This window comes from Rhamphochromis sp. 'chilingali' (genome assembly GCF_963969265.1).
Source record: "Rhamphochromis sp. 'chilingali' genome assembly, chromosome: 12".
Classification (NCBI taxonomy): Eukaryota; Metazoa; Chordata; class Actinopteri; order Cichliformes; family Cichlidae; genus Rhamphochromis; species Rhamphochromis sp. 'chilingali'.
The window spans coordinates 36817212-36836982 of record NC_137939.1 but is presented as its reverse complement, the minus strand read 5'-3'; the positions used below and the strand labels follow the sequence as shown (position 1 = coordinate 36836982).

At 46.0% G+C, this 19771-nt stretch overlaps 1 protein-coding gene across 2 annotated transcripts in view; it reads left to right on the top strand.

Annotated features, from left to right (window-relative positions):
* The window catches only part of LOC308407790 (DNA (cytosine-5)-methyltransferase 3B-like), a 39496-nt gene extending 20353 nt beyond the window's left edge, over positions 1 to 19143 (top strand). Inside the window, exons 7-22 of one of the 2 annotated variants that reach the window (XM_080899646.1) lie at positions 336 to 494; positions 569 to 676; positions 4925 to 5066; positions 5153 to 5275; positions 5995 to 6039; positions 6133 to 6209; positions 7680 to 7792; positions 7875 to 8058; positions 8243 to 8327; positions 9083 to 9228; positions 11819 to 11909; positions 12105 to 12250; positions 15444 to 15529; positions 15611 to 15680; positions 15764 to 15882; positions 16058 to 19143. In XM_080899646.1, coding sequence (XP_080755772.1) covers positions 336 to 494; positions 569 to 676; positions 4925 to 5066; positions 5153 to 5275; positions 5995 to 6039; positions 6133 to 6209; positions 7680 to 7792; positions 7875 to 8058; positions 8243 to 8327; positions 9083 to 9228; positions 11819 to 11909; positions 12105 to 12250; positions 15444 to 15529; positions 15611 to 15680; positions 15764 to 15882; positions 16058 to 16199 — 1836 coding nt within the window. In that variant the 3' untranslated portion in view covers positions 16200 to 19143. Of the gene's footprint in view, positions 1 to 335; positions 495 to 568; positions 677 to 4924; positions 5067 to 5152; positions 5276 to 5994; positions 6040 to 6132; positions 6210 to 7679; positions 7793 to 7874; positions 8059 to 8242; positions 8328 to 9082; positions 9229 to 11818; positions 11910 to 12101; positions 12251 to 15443; positions 15530 to 15610; positions 15681 to 15763; positions 15883 to 16057 lie in introns of both variants that reach the window. The other variant, XM_080899645.1, reaches the window with a different exon arrangement.
* Positions 19144 to 19771: the final 628 nt, after the last annotated feature.

The window sequence follows — 19771 nt, the reverse complement described above, 5'->3', positions numbered from 1 at the left end:
CAGTGATGAAGTCTCTGCAGAGGAAGCAGCGAGTCTTCAGCCGACGTGGACGAACACACATTTTGTTTTAGTCTTTTTTATTATATTTGCACCACAACAGAACAGAGTCAAACTACAAACCAACTAAGTGGGAGGTCCGCAGCTTTAGGGAACGCTCGCAGACGTGACCGGCGTCTGATAACGCTTTGACGTTCACGTCCACGATGAGGAGACTTTGCTGTACGAAACGTCTCGCACTGATTTCACCCGACTTTAATCTTTGATTCGTCTTTAATTAACACAAAGTGACGATGCTCGTGAATGAACTCAGCACTTCCTCCCGTGTCTCTGTTTAGGACAACAAGGGCTTCGGGATTGGCGAACTGGTCTGGGGGAAGATCAAAGGCTTCTCGTGGTGGCCGGGGATCGTGGTGACGTGGCGAGCCACCGGCAAGCGGCAGGCCAGCCACGGCATGAGGTGGCTGCAGTGGTTTGGGGACGGGAAGTTCTCTGAGGTGAGGAGGCGCAGAAACGCTGTGGCGTCGGGATGGCGGGACGTGTGTGTTTGATGCCGTGTTCTCTGCTCCAGGTTTCTGCAGACAAGCTGGACTCCCTCACCGCCTTCCCCAAGTTCTTCAGCCAGGCTTCCTACACCAAGCTGGCCTCGTACCGCAGGGCGGTGTTCCAGGCGCTGGAGGTCAGTGTCAGGGTTGGCTATCTGCAACTGCTCCCTGTATGTCACATGATGCACCTGTTACCTGCAGTTCTCTGCGTCATATGAGCCTCGTGTGACAGCAGACCTCCTCTGAGACTGTTTCCTCTTTCTTACAGCGGTTACCCAAAGCTAGTCGATTCTGATTGGTTCTTTGTTTTGGTGTGCAGCTTTATTGACATCTCATCTAGTTTTAAATGACCGTGCGCAGCATTTCTGTCATCAAACAAGCAAAACAGAGTTTGTGACTCATCTTAAATAAATGTAGCCTGGAGGTGTGTAACCATGTGGTCAACCTTTAAATGCGCCCTGCCTGCGTCCTGATTGGATGTTTCTTTTTTATTAACTTGGGGTTCCTGTCTCCCCCGACCCCACGCCCTCGGGGTCGTTCACTTAATATTATGTAACATAAACAATAAACATGCAAAATTTTACAGCTGTAGGTCCCAGTGTCAGAAACCAGAACCAGCGACATGCAGACAAAACACACACAGGATCACATGTGTGTGACTGTGTTTACTAGGAGTGCAACGATACTCGTATCGATATTGAACCGTTCATACAGTGCTTTCGGTTCGGTACGCATATGTATCGAACAATACAACATTTGTAATTTATTTTATCAGCTTTCCTTCTGACGATGCTGTCTGTGTTGAGCGCTCAGTGGATCTGTGTTCGACTACTCCGCCTAGGCTGCACTGTCGAGCGCAGATCCACTGAGCGCAGCGCAAGCTAGCGAGACAGAAGTTAAGGTCTCCTTGCAACATGGCAAATTGAGCCTCATTCAGATCTGGCGTTTGGAACTATTTTGGTCTTCATGTGACGTATGACCCTGAAGGTAAGCGCGTTATGGACAAAAGTAAAACAGTATGTCGGATGTGCCACGCAATGCTCAGTTACATGGGTGGGAGCTAGTGTGTTAGCGCAGTTAGCTCGTTAACGTGTTGGCCGTCCAGCCCCACGCACGGGGCGATCGGCGGTAGCTCGTTAACGGAGATTTGCCGTGTTGTGGCGTTAACGTCATTTCAGATTAACGCTGACAGCACTAGTGGGAACACAACGAATATGACTGCACATTTACTCCGACAGCATCCTAGTGCAAAGACAAGTGGAAGCAGACAAAACAACAAGCACGCATGCTACAAACTTTACCCGAGTCATTTAGACAGCCGTTAGCACAGGATTCTCCTTATGGGGACCTGATATGTTTAATATGCTGCTGAGAATATAGCCCAGAAGAAGAGTATAGTAGAGCTTTTATTTTGAAAGAGCCATTTTTCTGTAATAAACTCTCTTTTCCAAAGATGAGGGATTTCTCAGATAGATTTATTTTTTTATCCCTTTGTTGTTTCAGCAACATTAAATTTAAAACTGTACTTTTGAGTTAAAATATATATTTATAATTTTAATAAATGACAAATTAAAAAGGCATGAACATTTTTTTGTATCGAAAAAATATCAAACCGTGACACCAAAGTATCGAACCGAACCGTGAATTTTGTGTATCATTGCACCCCTAGTGTTTACATATCTTTGTGGGGACCAACAGCCCGTCCCACCAGTGTGAAGACTCAGACTCATGATGTGGTTTCAGTGTCAGGGCTACAGTTAGGTCAGGGTTAGGCATTCACTCATGATGGTTAGGGTAAGCAGATAGGGAAAGCATTATGTCAGGGAGATATCCTCACTAAGATACCGAGTGTGTGTCTGTGTGAGTGTGAGTGTGTGTGTGAGTGTGTGTGTCATGTTTCAGGTCTAAAGTCTGCTGTAAAAACATGTAGCGTGGTTCCCTGCCAAGAACAAACTGGTTCACTGGAAGTGTATTTATGCATGTTTACACCTGTCTGTGTGTGTGTGTGTGTGTGTGTGTGTGTGTGTGTGTGTGTGTGTGTCTGTGTCTGTGTGTGTGTGTGTGTGTGTGTGTGTGTCTGTGTGTGTGTGTGTGTCTGTGTGTGTGTGTGTGTGTGTCTGTGTGTGTGTGTCTGTGTGTGTCTGTGTCTGTGTGTGTGTCTGTGTGTGTGTGTGTGTCTGTGTGTCTGTGTGTCTGTGTGTGTGTGTGTGTGTGTGTGTGTGTGTGTGTGTGTGTGTCTGTGTGTGTGTGTGTGTGTGTGTGTCTGTGTGTGTGTCTGTGTCTGTGTGTGTGTCTGTGTGTGTGTGTGTGTCTGTGTGTGTCTGTGTCTGTGTGTGTGTCTGTGTGTGTCTGTGTGTGTGTGTGTCTGTGTGTGTGTCTGTGTGTGTGTGTGTGTGTCTGTGTGTGTGTCTGTGTGTGTGTGTCTGTGTGTGTGTGTGTCTGTGTGTGTGTGTCTGTGTGTGTGTGTGTCTGTGTGTGTGTGTGTGTGTGTGTGTGTGTCTGTGTGTGTGTCTGTGTGTGTGTGTGTGTCTGTGTGTCTGTGTGTGTGTGTGTGTGTGTGTGTGTGTCTGTGTGTGTGTCTGTGTGTGTCTGTGTGTGTGTGTGTCTGTGTGTGTGTCTGTGTGTCTGTGTGTCTGTGTGTGTGTGTGTCTGTGTGTCTGTGTCTGTGTGTGTGTCTGTGTGTCTGTGTGTGTGTCTGTCTGTGTGTCTGTGTGTGTGTCTGTGTGTGTGTCTGTCTGTCTGTCTGTGTGTCTGTCTGTGTGTCTGTGTGTCTGTGTGTGTGTGTCTGTGTGTGTGTGTGTCTGTGTCTGTCTGTGTGTCTGTGTGTCTGTGTGTGTCTGTGTGTGTGTGTGTCTGTGTGGATTTGAGTGTGAGAGGAACTTTATGAATTTTATGAGTAAACGAGTCTGCAGCCACTCGACTTTATCACAAACACTGGAACACAGTCAGCTTTAGTCTTTAACGCACAAACAATCGTTAGAAGAAACAGAGCTTCGGTTTACTTTAACTCGACATCTTTCATAATCACCTGTGTTTGTGTAACGGAGCGTGTGCGAGACAGCGAGACGGCCTCCGGGCGTCTTCGCGCCACCGTCTTTCGTCTCCCGTCCGCCCCTTCGCTGCTCGCCTCTCGTCTTCCTGCTAAAAGCGTTCGGGGCTTTCTCACCAGGAGAGTCTTCACACGGTTATTTTACAAACGAGTTTTATAATTGAAGCTCGCCTGTCGAATTGTTCAGGCAGAAACAGCCTGCTGTTGACATCCTGCACTGTGACACGTGACGCTCGGGTGACACAGAGACAGCGATCCGCCTGCATCTTATCTCCTGTCCAGTCATTGGTGCGTGTTAAACATGGACCGTCACAGAGACCCGTTATCACTCCTCAAACATGAGCGAGCTGTAAGTCTCATGAGCTGTTCTATTCATAACGACACAGGGCTCAGGTGTGTAATCAGAGTAAGCAGGTCCATCGGTCTGTAACGGTCTGTGAGCTGAGGAACGCCGCCACGTTCTGATGGAGGGTTCCAGCTGCTCAGCAGTCCTGTTGGTGCTTTCACGATGCTCCAGATGTTCTCAAAGGTCTGGACATGGCGTCCATGTTTGGATGGGTCTGACCTCAGATCAGTCTTAAAGGAGACGGGGGCATTTCTCCATCGGGGTCACGCGTGGCTTCTCCTCCACGTGATGGAGCCTACATGGGCGGACGTCACGCCCAGTCGCTCGCAGACGGCGTTTCTGGAAGCGTTCCTGAGCCCGCGCACTGATTTCTCACAGAGCAGCGTTTGAAGGTTATCGTCCTCGTCCCCGCGCTGATGATGTCACAGTGTGTAGATGACGTCATGTTCACAGTGAGGATTCAGTTTCTGCAGCTTGGTGAAGCTCTGCCCGATCATGTGACCCAGCGCTGACGGGTCACCTGACCAGCTGATAAATCTTCCTCCAGCTGTTTCTCTTCTCGGTTTTCAGCGTTTACATTATTGTATTTTGCACAACTCTGTTGCTTGTGAAGCTCGCACACAAGAAGTTCACTCACATGTGCTGTACCAATGTACCTGCACATGTGATGTGACAATAAAAGTGATTTGATTTGATTTTGTTGAGCCGTCCCAACTTTTACAGACGTGCTGCTGCCAAACTGAGCTCCTCCTGCAGGCGCAGGCGGCAGTAATTTACAGGAACCCAAAGCGCCCTCCTGCTTTAGTCTGTTTTACATTTTACTGGTCAAGCGTCGCCTGCCTGGCTTGTCGTGCCTTAAATGCCCGTGTGGAGCATCTGAATCCTTTTTCCCATCTGTGTGTAAAATGCTTTCTGTCACCGTGGTTTCACCTGAATCTGCACGTGCTCAGTCCGTCCCAGGTAGGATAACGTCTGTCTCCCCCTCAGATGGCGAGCATCCGAGCAGAGAAAACGTTTCCTCCCTGCAAGTCGAATAGCCCAGAGGACCAGGTCAAACCCATGCTGGACTGGGCCAATGGGGGCTTCCTGCCCAAAGGAGAGGAAGGACTGAAACCCACACACAGTGCCAGTGAGCAAGGCAGCAGAGCCACACTGTCATTCACTGTTGATCCCAAACAGGCTGCAGGATGTAAGTGTGTTTGTATGTGTCCGCAGACAGTAACCCTCTGGAGCACCACGTCCTCGACGTGTCCCTGTGCGAGTACTTCCCCAGCGCAAAGCGGCCCAAACTCAGCCTGTGTAAGAGCAAGGCCGCCCCCGAGGAGCTGTGCAACAGAGGTAAAAGGTCAAAGGTTAAACTCAGTGAACCCTCACAAAGTGGAGGATGTAATTTAGAAATGTATGTCAGCAAATCTGGTGTAAGTTATGTATTTAACATTTGTATGTTTCAAGGATGTGCTCAGAGACACACTGAACCCGTTTTATCACAGTTTTTACACTACAGCATCCTTATGATGTCACAGAGAGGGAAACCCCGCCCACCTGTTCCTCAAAACTGCAGCCTTTCAAAAGCAGGAGGAGCTAAAACAACTCGTTTTAGACAGGGGCTGAACTGAGGGGCTGCCTCGAGGCCCAGTATTAAATAAAGAAGGATTATTATGATCTGAATCATGCAAAGCTACTCTGGTAGAGTTCAAGGTTAAACATAAAGAGCTGGAAATGAGCAACTCTCCCAACATCTCGGCTCATTTATGTGTAAATGTGTATTGAGAACAAAAATATCCAGTTCAGAGAATCATATTCAAACAATAAAGTGTGTGATTAGGACTAAACTACACTTAAAGCATAATGTTGGAAAAATCAAGCTTTTATGTTTTTGAGAATGAAACAATTTATTAGAGATGATATTCTCAGCTGTTCTGTCTAACACAGATCTCATATCTATCAGTTTGTGCTTTCAGTTGAATTATTTTTGTTCTTTATGTTGGTTGAGTCGTATAAAGTTCGCAGTTTATGTCACTTTTCCTATTTTTACATCTCCTGTGCTTTCCTGCCAGAACAAATGGTGAATGAAGTTCTGAAGAATAAAAGAAGTATCGAAGGTAAACATTCCCACCTGTGTGTTTGTGACTCGTGATCCTTGGCAGGTAAATCCCACTTTGATCTTTGTGTTTTTCTGTGTGTGTCTTTGGCAGAGTTTTGTCTCTCTTGTGGGAAGACGAGTGCAACCTTCCACCCGCTGTTTGAAGGAGGCTTGTGCCCAACATGCAAGGTAGAGCGGCAGACACACGTCACATGATCCAGTGGCTACGGCGTGCGAGGACTCGTCAACGATACATATGACCCAGACGCTCGTAAAATTAAACTGCCGCATTAGTGTCTTCATATAAATTATAAATCTGTTTGGACTAATGAAAACCCCCTGCACACACACACACACACACACACACACACTCACACACACACACACTCACACACACACACACACACACACACACACACACACACACACTCACACACACACACACTCACACACTCACACACACACACACACACACACACACACACACACACACTCACACACACACACTCACACACACACACACTCACACACTCACACACACACACACACACACACACACACACACACACACACACACACACACACACACTCACACACACACACACACACACACTCACACACACACACACACTCACACACACACTCACACTCACACACACACACACACACACACTCACACACACTCACACACACCCTGTAATATCGCCATTGGGCTACACGTTGGCTTTAAGCCAGTATTTGACAGGAGTTGTAAAGCTGGTTGTGTCAGAGGAAGTAACGCTCCATAGTAAACAGAGTGAGAGTGGGGCGCTTTTGATGATGATGATGATGATGATGAAGGTGTTCTCAGCTGAACAGATTAAAGCGCTGAGTGACGGCGGCGTGGTGTAATTACCATACGAACGTCTGAAAGTAGAATAGATACGAAGCTGAGACGCTCTGGGTTCAGTGTGAGCAGCAGCAACAACACTTGCCCCGCTCACACACTCATCCATGGTTTCTAGCTAACGCTCACAGGCTAGTGCCTTGCCCAAAGATATTTGGCATGCAGACTGGAGCAGACGGGGAATTGAACCAGCAACCTTCTGATTAGAAAATCAAACTGCTGATAGTGATAATAACGCTGATAATATTTACACCGTGTCTATTATCTGATTCTTACAAACATGCAAACTGGTAACTCCCATTAACGAAACAGTCTGGGAGCCAAAATGATTTCTACTTCCTGTGTGGGCAGCGTGGGATTTTCCCAGGAGAAAAAAACAACGTGGCGCCGCGCAGTCGAATAAATGGTTACCCTGAAAAACGGCAGCTCGACACTCAGCTGCAGCTGTCGGGGCTTCGACCACAGAGCGTGTGGAGACTTCCTCCTGCTCTGTCATCATTCCAGATGTCGTTTATTAATCAGCTGCGAACGCTGAAGCTGACGCCCTCGGGGTGACGCAGCACAACTCTTTGATTTCCTTATTTAAAAAGAAGAAAGAGCTTTTTGTCCCCTCCAGGAGAGGTTAAAGGTCAGAGAGCTTCATATTTGTTCTGTTCCTCTTTCATTACCTAACACAAAGTGTGCTGTTTGCTCAGGTCTGCCACGAACGAGCTTTTAATCTGAAGGGGCTTCCTGGTTGAATAAGTCATGAATGGTTTCCTGTGTGTATTCAGGACGTGTACCTGGAGATGTCCTACATGTACGACGACGACGGTTACCAGTCTTACTGCACCGTTTGCTGCGGCGGTCGAGAGGTTCTGCTCTGCGGCAACGTGAACTGCTGCAGGTCCGACGGACAGGAACAGGAAACACCATCTCCCCTCTTTGCCCCTCCCTCGGCTCACCTCCTCTCCGCCTGCTCCCTCCAGGTGTTTCTGCGTGGACTGTCTGGACATCCTGGTGGACCCGGGTGCGTCCGACCAGGCGCGCTATCTAGACCCGTGGCGATGCTACATGTGCCAGCCGCTGCTGCGGTACGGCATCCTCAAACGACGGCATGACTGGAGCCTCAAGCTGCAGGAGTTCTTCGCCAACGATAACGGACAGGAGTTTGTGAGTTTCTTCTCAGATGTTTCGTGTCTTTATCTGATCTTGTAAAGCACACCTGATGAAATCACACGGGTAGCTCTGCCCCTCGTGTGCACGGCGGGAGCAGCAGGACGAACGCTGCGTTTGGTTTCTGACCCGTCGGCTGAGCATCAGGTCTCATTTCTGTTGCTTTCTGTTTGCCTTTCAGGAGAAGCCAAAGATTTACCCAGCAGTCCCTGCAGAGCAGAGACGACCAATCAGAGTGCTGTCCCTGTTTGACGGCATTGCCACAGGTGAGGATGAAGGCGAGCTCAGGCTTAGGTTCAATAATAAACCATCGTTTTCCCCTCTGCAGATATTTAGGGTGTGTTTTGTTGAAATAAATAATCAGCCGCCTCTGCAGAGAGTCTCCCGTCCTGCAAACTGACTCCAAATCATCCAAGTTGTTCTGCAGCTGGTGGTCCTGCTTCTGGTCACCGTACCGGCTCACGGACAGATTCTCCACCTGCTGCATGTTCTGGTGAACCAGGACTGCCGTCACCAGCTGCAGTCCAACGTGGAGGTGGAGAACAGCGGTGGTCGACACACCAGCAACAGATCCTAACGGACGCCGACTGCTGAGAGCAGTCAGTTTAGTGGTCGGGCTACATTCCCACCCGTGGTCAGGTGTGGTCACAGGTGAAGTTATGTGTTTCCTCTGAAGGATGGCCGGCTCAGAGAGACAGGCGAGGAGCTCAGAGCCGCTACTGTGTGTGTGTGTGTGTGTGTGTGTGTGTGTGTGTGTGTGTGTGTGTGTGTGTGTGTCTGTGTGTGTGTGTGTGTGTGTGTGTGTGTGTGTGTGTGTGTGTGTGTGTGTGTGTGTCTGTGTGTGTGTGTGTGTGTGTGTGTGTGTCTGTGTGTGTGTCTGTGTGTGTGTGTCTGTGTGTGTGTGTGTCTGTGTGTGTGTGTGTGTGTCTGTGTGTGTGTCTGTGTGTGTGTCTGTGTGTGTGTGTCTGTGTGTGTGTCTGTGTGTGTGTTCCTATGTAAAGATGAGCGTGTTTGTTTCCAGGCTACCTGGTCCTGAGAGATCTGGGTTTTAAGGTGGGTCAGTATGTGGCATCGGAGGTGTGCGAGGACTCCATCTCAGTGGGCGTCGTCAGGCATGAAGGAAAGATCAAGTACGTCCACGATGTGAGGAACATCACCAAGAAAAATGTAAGCAGGACAACGAATTTCTGCTTTGTTGTATTTTCAGCCTGATGTTCGAGCTCAAACTGACTGAAATAAAACCAGTGAAACAGAATCAGTCTGCTGCCCCCTGCTGGGCTGTGAAGCTGGTGCCAGTCAGCTACAAGAGGTTATTTACACAAATAAATAAAAACTTTATTTTCATCAGTTTACATCAAGTATTTGAAAAAATCCAATATTGTTAAAAACATCTTAGATGGTCTGATCTGGAATCTTAAATCTGATCATCTGAGCATTAACATAAAGCTTTAGCTCTCTGTGGATTTACCTCAACAATTATAGTCAAATATGGCTGAAGTGAAACTTTCAGTAAGTAACCCAGAGTTTAATGTAATACCTTTATCACAAACACAGAGTCCGAACAGTTAAGCTCACTCCTCATACGGACACTCGGGCTGTGTCCCAGCTCAGGGTCTGCAGCCTTGGAGGACGCAGCCTTCGCGGTCTACGTGGGCCGCGTCCTCCGAAGACCGAGAAGGTTGGAAGTGCGATGCTGTGAAATGGTCGGTCTAGTCTTTGTTGTGCTGTTGTTGCCTAGCAACCATGATACTAACCGCGAGACACGTTACATACAGCTTTGTGTGACAGAAATGAAGGAGAAAAATGTTTTGTTGGTCATTCATTTTTGTCATGACATCACTTTGATTAGCTGAGTATCTGAGGCTGAGACCACAGGACTGTAAACATGATTGTTGGGCTGAACAGTCATTTAAGATTAGTTAGTAAATAACAATCAGCTGATGTTGTTCATGAGACTAAAGTCATCTCACTGTGTAATGTAAATATAATATGGCCAATGTTATAGTTATTATATGTATCATGATTAGTTATTACAGCAGTGAGTTTGAACTCTGGGTCAAACACTGAGCTTCAGCAAAGATTCAAGTCGCAGTTATTTATGTTTCCTGTCAAGTATCTGTGACAGTGCATATACAGATGTGTTATATACAAGAGACAAATATTATTCTTTTAATATGTTGGTACTAAATGTGGCTCAATGCTTGCATACATGTGTAAAAGCAAATGTAGGAGCTGTGATAACTGTGTCTGATAGAATGAAGAGTCGACTGATATATGAAATATTCCTTTATTGGGTGAGAAAATCAGACCATGTCATAACTGCTGTAAGTCACACAGAATAGATATCAGAGCCTTAAACAGGCTGACGTCTGCTAAATGGGTCAAACTGGGCAGAAAGTCTACAAACACATAACATCCTTATAGAATATGATGTAACACTATAGATCAACTTAGCTCAGAATATATAAAGCATATAAACAGTTACAGCAATATGATGCAACAAACACAGCAGCTACTGATCCAAAATACTCAAAGCTTCATAGAACTGAAACCAACATTTATTTTAGCTCCATTCTGCTGCTGATACAGACTTTAGGTTTCTGAACATCAAACTTGTTGCTGCCTTTCATAGTGTGTAACCTGAAGGCCCTGAGTACTCTGAGTACTTTCTCCCACACTGGAAACACTGGGATGATCACATTATGTGAACATTACCTAATAAGACTGATTCAGCACAGACAGTTATGTTAAACTTTCCTAGCAGTCCTTCACAAACAGGGAACAGTCTGTCTATTCTCTCCATCTGTCAGCTGCTGCTGGCTCTTCCTCCTCCTCTTCCTCACACACTGCTGAGTTTGTCCTGGTGGATCATCAGCGGTGCAAAGCCTCACAGATGATGTGCAGCAGTGGCTCCCTCAGTCTGTCCTCACTCTGGACACTTGCAGTCGTCACACATGGAAATCAAATGTGTGATAAGCTGCAGGATTCAGACACAAGTGTAACTTATAAACACACGTTCATACTTTTATTCCACAATCAGAGAGAATCCTGCTTGTGCCGTGATGTTCAGGACTGCAAACCGAGCAGCATCACTGACTTTCAGCTTGTTGTGTTTGTGGATATATGACGGACTTTAATTATCCATCAAATCACCACATTCTCTGTAGGATTAAGGTCGACTATATATATATATGTAGAAGTAGAATCAGGAGAGAAGGTCAGACTGAAGACAAAGCACAAGCAACACAGGACTACCAAAATAAAACAGGAAGTACATAAGAGGCACGCCGCGTCACGTTCCCTTCTTCACACTTATTCCTCGGTTGTGTTCAGAGGACGGTTTAAACAGCGTTCGTGTTGAGGATAAAGTTTCTACACTTTTTATTATTGACAAACTTCCGAGGTTCAAGCCTCAGAACAGGAACGGTTGATGACTTCCTTCTTTAATAATGAACGTTTATTCGCTGAATATTGGGCGGCACTGGACTGTTGCATCAGCTGGAGCTTTGCAAAGTCTTTTCTTTCTAATAATCATTGTAAACATCACATATGAACACAGGGAGACACAACCCTTCGAATCAGACAATCGTACCCTCTGCTGCTTCACGTTTACCTAAACGTTATTTAATCAGCTGTTTCACTCTTTTTATTCAGATTAGTTTTAAACTTCAACTCTTTTATTGGCCGAAACATTAAACTCATCCTGTCGTATTGAAAACAGGAACTGTGTTCTGTCTGATTTTGTCATCTCGCTCAGATTCAGGAGTGGGGTCCGTTTGACCTGGTGATCGGAGGAAGTCCCTGCAACGACCTCTCCATCGTCAATCCTGCCAGGAAGGGCCTGTACGGTGAGTCCCTGAGTGCATTCTGGGTATATTTAACGTGTGTTTTGGTGATTTTCTACTCTTTTAAAGGCACTAAAGCCACACAGCGTGATAGTTTAACTCTTTAAAGGTTGTTTCTGATGCAGCGATAATCTGCCTGCGTATTCCTAGTTCGATTTTAGCGTTCTTGACTGTTGATGGTTTTTGTCTCTCCAGAAGGCACGGGCAGGTTGTTCTTCGAGTTTTATCGACTTCTGAGCGAAGCCAAGCCCAAGGACGGCGAGAACCGCCCATTTTTCTGGATGTTTGAGAACGTGGTCGCCATGGCCATTAACGACAAGAGGGACATCTCGCGGTTCCTGGAGGTCAGTCACATGGGTGGAGAGCAGGCCTGTGCAGTAAATGGAGTTAAAGTTCAGGAAATCTGCTTAAAGTTGCTTCCTCAACATTTCCAACAAGTGTGTTCTGACAGATATGTTTGATTGCTGCAGGTTTCTGGAGGCAGTGTTGTTGAAATGTATTCCACTACGGATTACAGATTACATGCCCCAAAATGTAGTTTGGTCATATTCTGTTAAGTTACCCACTGTGAGTAACGTATTCTGAATACAGGGAGTGCAGAATTATTAGGCAAGTTGTATTTTTGAGGAATAATGTTATTATTGAATAACAACCATGTTCTCAATGAACCCAAAAAACTCATTAATATCAAAGCTGAATGTTTTTGGAAGTAGTTTTTAGTTTGTTTTTAGTTTTAGCTATTTTAGGGGGATATCTGTGTGTGCAGGTGACTATTACTGTGCAGAATTATTAGGCAACTTAACAAAAACCAATATATACCCTTTCTTGCCAGCCACGCTGTGGAGTACTTGGACGCGTGTGATGGAGCATTGTCCTGCATGAAAATCATGTTTTTCTTGAAGGATGCAGACTTCTTCCTGTACCACTGCTTGAAGAAGGTGTCTTCCAGAAACTGGCAGTAGGACTGGGAGTTGAGCTTGACTCCATCCTCAACCCGAAAAGGCCCCACAAGCTCATCTTTGATGATACCAGCCCAAACCAGTACTCCACCTCCACCTTGCTGGCGTCTGAGTGGGACTGGAGCTCTCTGCCCTTTACCAATCCAGCCACGGGCCCATCCATCTGGCCCATCAAGACTCACTCTCATTTCATCAGTCCATAAAACATTAGAAAAACCAGTCTTGAGATATTTCTTGGCCCAGTCTTGACGTTTCAGCTTGTGTGTCTTGTTCAGTGGTGGTCGTCTTTCAGCCTTTCTTACCTTGGCCATGTCTCTGAGTATTGCACACCTTGTGCTTTTGGGCACTCCAGTGATGTTGCAGCTCTGAAATATGGCCAAACTGGTGGCAAGTGGCATCTTGGCAGCTGCACGCTTGACTTTTCTCAGTTCATGGGCAGTTATTTTGCGCCTTGGTTTTTCCACACGCTTCTTGCGACCCTGTTGACTATTTTGAATGAAACGCTTGATTGTTCGATGATCACGCTTCAGAAGCTTTGCAATTTTGAGACTGCTGCATCCCTCTGCAAGATATCTCACTATTTTTGACTTTTCTGAGCCTGTCAAGTCCTTCTTTTGACCCATTTTGCCAAAGGAAAGGACGTTGCCTAATAATTATGCACACCTGATATAGGGTGTTGATGTCATTAGACCACACCCCTTCTCATTACAGAGATGCACATCACCTAATATGCTTAATTGGTAGTAGGCTTTCGAGCCTATACAGCTTGGAGTAAGACAACATGCATGAAGAGGATGATGTGGACAAAATACTCATTTGCCTAATAATTCTGAACTCCCTGTACTTTGGATTACTTAATATATTAAGATTTAAAAATGTAGTTGGTATTGCTTTAAGAACTGCACATGATTATTTGCAGCTAGCAGGTTGTCAATGCTAACAGTCAGTGTTGGGAACGTCATCATCATCAGGTGACTTCTTCAGTCTCAGCTGACTGCAGGTTTCCCCAGTCACCGGTCTCCAACCTTTTTTGCGCCACGGACCGGTTTGTGCCCGACAATATTTTCACAGACCGGCCTTTAAGGTGTCGCGGATAAATACAACAAAATAAAACTAGTACCAGTACTGAAAAAAAGAAGATTTATTCATAACACACGTGAAAAGACCCAGGAAAACCGAGTTATTGATAAAAACGATAACAAAATAACGCTGAAAACCGATAAAAACCATGAAAACCAGACATTTCACACCTGAGCCTCAACTCTCACGGACCGGTACCGGTCCGAGGCCCGGGGGTTGGGGACCGCTGTTATGAACAGTACATTTGCATAATGACCTCCCAGCCCACTGAAGGAACAATGGGCTGGGAGGTCATTTACATGATCATTAATTCTCATGGTCATTGATCAAAGCCCACTGATCAATGGCCATGAGTACCACTGACAGAGAGTTGGGGAATGGCTGTATTCACAGCATTGTTAGATGTAACAGAGGTACCCCCAGGCCCCCTGCCTGCTGGCACTTTCTCCATCCATCGGCGGGGTAATCTCATTGGTTCATTTCGTCTGCTTGTTAGTCACACATCTGTTCAGGTGGACTTTTGTACCACGTAGATTCAACATGTCTCAGATGGTCAAACAGCCACTGCCCTGAAATCTGTTGTAGTGTATTTGGTCCATATGGTGTCCTTGTTTCAGTGACGTACTCCGAGTGATCCGGGAGCCACAAAATCGTGAAATTATATGAATATAAATCCTCAGAAACTGAGCTGAATTATTTTAATTTATGACCGTAGATATTAAAAGTGGATTTACATGCCTGGTCTGTGGTGTGAGTTACAGACGTAACATTGGTGCTGCTAACACCTCCTGAGACTCAGCTGGCAGTTAGATGGTAAATGGCCTGGATTTGTGTAGCGCTTTAATCTACAATCAGTCACACACACATCCACACACTGGTGATGGCAGCTACGTTGTAGCCACAGCCACCCTGGGGCGCACTGACAGAGGCGAGGCTGCCGGACACTGGCGCCACCGGGCCCTCTGACCACCACCAGTAGGCAACGGGTGAAGTGTCTTGCCCAAGGACACAACGACAGAGACTGTCCGAGCCGGGGCTCGAACCGGCAACCTTCCGATTACAAGGCGAACTCCCAACTCTTGAGCCACGATCGCGAGCAGGAGGAGCGGTGGAAACGTTTTGGGTGTAAATTCAGGACAAGTTTGAGAGCTCAAATACATAAGAAAACAAGTAACTTGAATATACAGATGATGATAGCGTCGGGAAGAAACATCTTTGCTCCCTGCACAAGCCTGAAAACTGAATCTGCAGGACGTCTAAACAACGTTAAGATTCCGTTAAAGATGAAAAGACGACGCCTCGGTCCTTCCTACTGTGACGAGCTTACAAACATCATTTACTCGACATATTTAAAAATGTTTTGAGATTTAAAAAAAATGTCCGTCTGCTGATCTGGATCATTTTTCACGGCTCTGAGAACATGTGGTGTAAAAACCCGTCTGTGTGTTCATGAGTAATTATGGGATGTATTCAGTTATTTGTCAACCTTGCTTTGCAGTGTAACCCTGTGATGATTGATGCCATCGAGGTCTCTGCTGCTCACCGCGCTCGATACTTCTGGGGAAACCTGCCGGGGATGAACAGGTGAGCAGATGCTTCATCAGAAACTCGCCCGGCATTGTGAGGGCAGACGGAGTGAACAGTGTGATCTCTCCTGTGCTTCAGGCCCCTGTGCGCCTCAGGGATGGACAAGCTACAGCTGCAGGACTGTCTGGATCACGGCCGAGTGGCAAAGGTTGGTCACGTACACCGTGAAAAGAAACGTTTTCACGTGCAGGTTTTGTGTGCTAGACTGACGACGCGTCTGTTGTCTCGTAGTTTGGGAAGGTGCGCACCATCACTACTCGCTCCAACTCCATCAAACAGGGGAAAGACCAGCACTTCCCCGTGCTGATGAACGGGAAGGAGGACATCCTGTGGTGCACCGAGCTGGAGAGGTGAGCGGACAACACTCGCGCTGCTGCTTTTGGCAGTTACACTGTGAAAGGGTCCAGTGCGATGCATCCCAGCTAACGTGCTGACGACACCGGCATTCGCTCGGTCTTCTTTCTCACTGTGCACAAAAACTTTAAATATACCATCTTCAGCCGGTTGGTCTTCTCCCCTCTGCAGGATTTTTGGTTTCCCCGTCCACTACACTGACGTGTCCAACATGGGTCGCGGCGCCCGGCAGAAGCTCCTGGGCCGGTCTTGGAGCGTCCCCGTCATCAGGCATCTGTTCGCTCCGCTCAAAGACTACTTTGCCTGTGAATAAGAAGAAAGCCGCCATCACCAGCAAACACACACACACCAGCTTTTTTATCAAGAACCGTCAGCAGCCAGCCGTTTCCTCCCCTCCGTCGGACATTTTGGAAGGCAAATGGCCGGTTTGACAAAACGTCAGCGCGGCGGGGAAACGGTTCGAGATGCTGCCTGGATTCTGCCTTAGATCCACATAACACACACTAACACAGATTCACAGCTTAGAGAAAGACGTTGGCTGCCCTGGAAACAGAGGGGGCGGAGTCTAGTCAGGTGAGCAAAGGTGAGATGGGTAAGGAGGCCAGTAGGGCGATTCGCCATTCATCGGGGAGTTAAAAGGGAACGATGACACCCATGCCTTTGCTTTGTTAACATTAGGACTGTAGCGTGACTTTAATAGGATTTTAGCTTCATTTAAACGCTCTTGGAAGGCATCGTTTTTAAGATAACACCTAGAAGTTTTAGAAGATGGAGAACGGCGTAGTAGCGAGCTTTCAATCTCAAACAAAAACACTTTAAAAGTGACTTGAACCAAAGGCGGAGCTGACGTCCTGTTCCTGTTTTACCCGCCGAGGTCAGTCCGCCGTAATGATGCTGTGGCTTCTGGTCCAAACTTTGTGAGTGCACTCGACAGTAAAACTGCTGCAGGATGTTTTTAAAGGACCAAACTAAGAAACCCTCATTGGGGAAGTTGATCGGTATAAGCTACTGACCTGAAGCTAACCTGGAAACATGAGACGGGATTTAGCTTTATATTTAGATCACTTTATATTGATAGACTTTGTTGATTTTAGGAAATAAAAGTACTTTTGTTTACTCCTTTTTATATTAGCACACTAGTTTCAAGTGGCTGTATTTTACTTTTTCGTTGTTCCTCTGACTTTCAGTCTGTTCAAGGGTTTTTGCATGTTAAAGGTTTGCAAAGTCGAACCCAAAGAAAACACTGCTGCTGAACTGCCTCACACGCCAGTCCAGACTTTTCTCTGTCACCACGTAACTCGCTGGTGTGACAGCCGTTAAACCGGTGCGTAGTCAGGAACGCTCAAATAAATGACAAAAGAAGAAGTTAGTTTAGTGTTAGTTTGGTGGTAAATGGTGTTTGAATGTTTTAATACAGCCAAAAACTTCATAGAGCTAATTAAACATTCGTGTACATTTCAAAAAAGGGAACAAATAGGAAGCTATTTACACCAAAGTAAAGCTTTCTAAATTCAGAGCTAATACTCTGGAGGCATAACAGCGATGTCACCTGACTGAATCAGTATTCTCATCAGTGATATTTGAATGTAAAAATATTTTGAACAACAAATGCTAAACAATGGCTTGGATACAAAGTTAAAAGTCACAGAAAAGTCTGCTGGTTACATATGTAACAAGCTCCGGATGAATCCGACCAATCGGAGCAGGCCACAGAGAGTCCTCACAGCTCCTTTTTATAGAGGTGGTTAAAAAAGTATCACTTTATCACACAAACTGACCAATCAGAGCAGACTGTGCTTGTCAGGAAGGAGAGAGCCTTAAAAACAAGCGTTTAGGTCAAAGGTTGAACAGGTGTATAAAGAAATGCGTTTTATTTTGAGTTTGTAGCGAGCGTGATGTGGGCGCGCTCAGGATGTTGTCACGGCGATCTCTTCAGTATCTCTTTGGATACTTGAAACAAGCTGATGCAGAAAGACAAAAACTGAAAGGCAGGGAGGGGCTCATCTTCTGTTAATGTCTGCAGACAGCTGATGAATGCAGTCATGACGTTTGTGCTACTGTAGATGTTTTGTTACTGTAACAGGCAGATGCCATTTTATTAGAATCCAGGAAAGGCTGCGAGTCTCTGAGCGTTAGTGTGCGGCCTCACAGCTCTTCCTATTCCACCGAGAGGGAGAAACACTGGTGACCACGCCTCGGCTGTGAAAGGTCACAACTGCTGTTCATCGACGATGTTTCCAGAAAACGTAACGAGAAACCATCTCGCGGTGCTGTTTCCTGGTCTGTGTGGAGAACGTGTGTTTTAGAGTCCTTAGCGCTCTCTGTTGCTGCCCTTCTGATAAGGACGTTTCAGCCAAATCCGTGTTTCTGAGATGATGTGAACTCTCGTGACTACTTTATTCTAGATCGTCGATTTCCCAAAAGAAGTTCCACGCCACTGCGACGCAGGTGAAGCGTGTTTCAGCGCGGCCCCCACACAGCGCCATCTATGGGTAGCAGTCCTGAAACACTTGTTGGTTTTTTGTTAACTGGAACACTTTGAAATGCTGTTTTAAGGCCGTCACCAAACCAAAGTGAACGGGTATTACCTCCTACACCATCACGTCTGTGAGCACATGCTGTAGCCGTCTGCTCTCTGTATAAACAGCTTCTATTTTATCACTGGAACTTCATGTGTACTGTATGGATAGAAAGGTTTACAAGTGTTTTAACTCACATTTGACTAAGAACTGCATCTTATTTTGAAAAATGCACAAGTCTTTGTAAAGACCCTTTTTGACTTTCAGGCTCTTTTACAGATGTGGTGCTTCAAAAGTCACTTCAAGTGCCGCCAGGATCTTTTTCCTGAGTTGAACGGCCTTTCACAAACCAAAAGCTTCATGTTTACATGCTTCATTAATAACTGCTGAACTCGTTGAATGTTTTTGCTGGAAAACAAAAAAAAGGTTTTTTTAAACATTTTATATGATAGTTTATATTAACACAGTATAAAGCTCGCTTTCTAATGTTCTAGTGCAGAGTAGCTCGTATTAATAAGAAGTTATTGATGTTTTTTTTATGAAAAGTGAGGACGCCTGTGTGTGACCTATAATCCCATTGAAATTTTTTCTTTTACCTTTTTATAAATCTTCTATGAAAAAGCCAAAAAAAACATTTTTACACTTTATTTTATTAGAGGAAAACATTGCTGTATTTTTGTGTACTTTCTATAGCAGCATATATAATTTTTACTCAATAAAATGCAGAAAAAACCTAAATATGGCCGTGCCCAGTGTTATGCTTCTTTTTGCTTCATCCACTAATGATTTGTATTGACTTCTTTGGTGCAGTGTCACAGGGACCGTTCACACTGTGCCAGCAGGGGTTAAAGTGGGATTTGGCTGCTGGGCGGGGCCTAGGATCAGGTCCAAAAGTTCAGCATGAAGAAAAGATTCACTGAGAAATAAGTGACATGATGACTTGTTTCGTGAACCTGTGGGGCAGCACAGGGGTTTCCCCTTGGTCCTGGGTTCAAATCTGGGCGGAGCCTTTCTGTACGGATGCTTGTGAAGCGGTGATCAGCTGGCCTCTGCTGCTCTCAATTAAAAAGCACATGAGCTGGTGTTCCACAGCTGATGTACAGCAATTCAGTTTTATTTATATAGCACCAAATCATAACACAGATCACCTTAACACATTTTGTACACTAAGGCTAAGAGCATGAGCAAAGAGCAAGCACCTGGCGACGGGAAGAAATCTCTGGAAACAGAACCAGGCTCAGGGAGAGAGAACAAACATACACTCTGGAAGTGACGACAGTGAGCCCAGAGCTCAGACTGCAGGCCGCTCTAAACACTCAGTTTATCACAGAGAGGGGAGAAGCCCCGCCTACCTGCTGTGCAAACC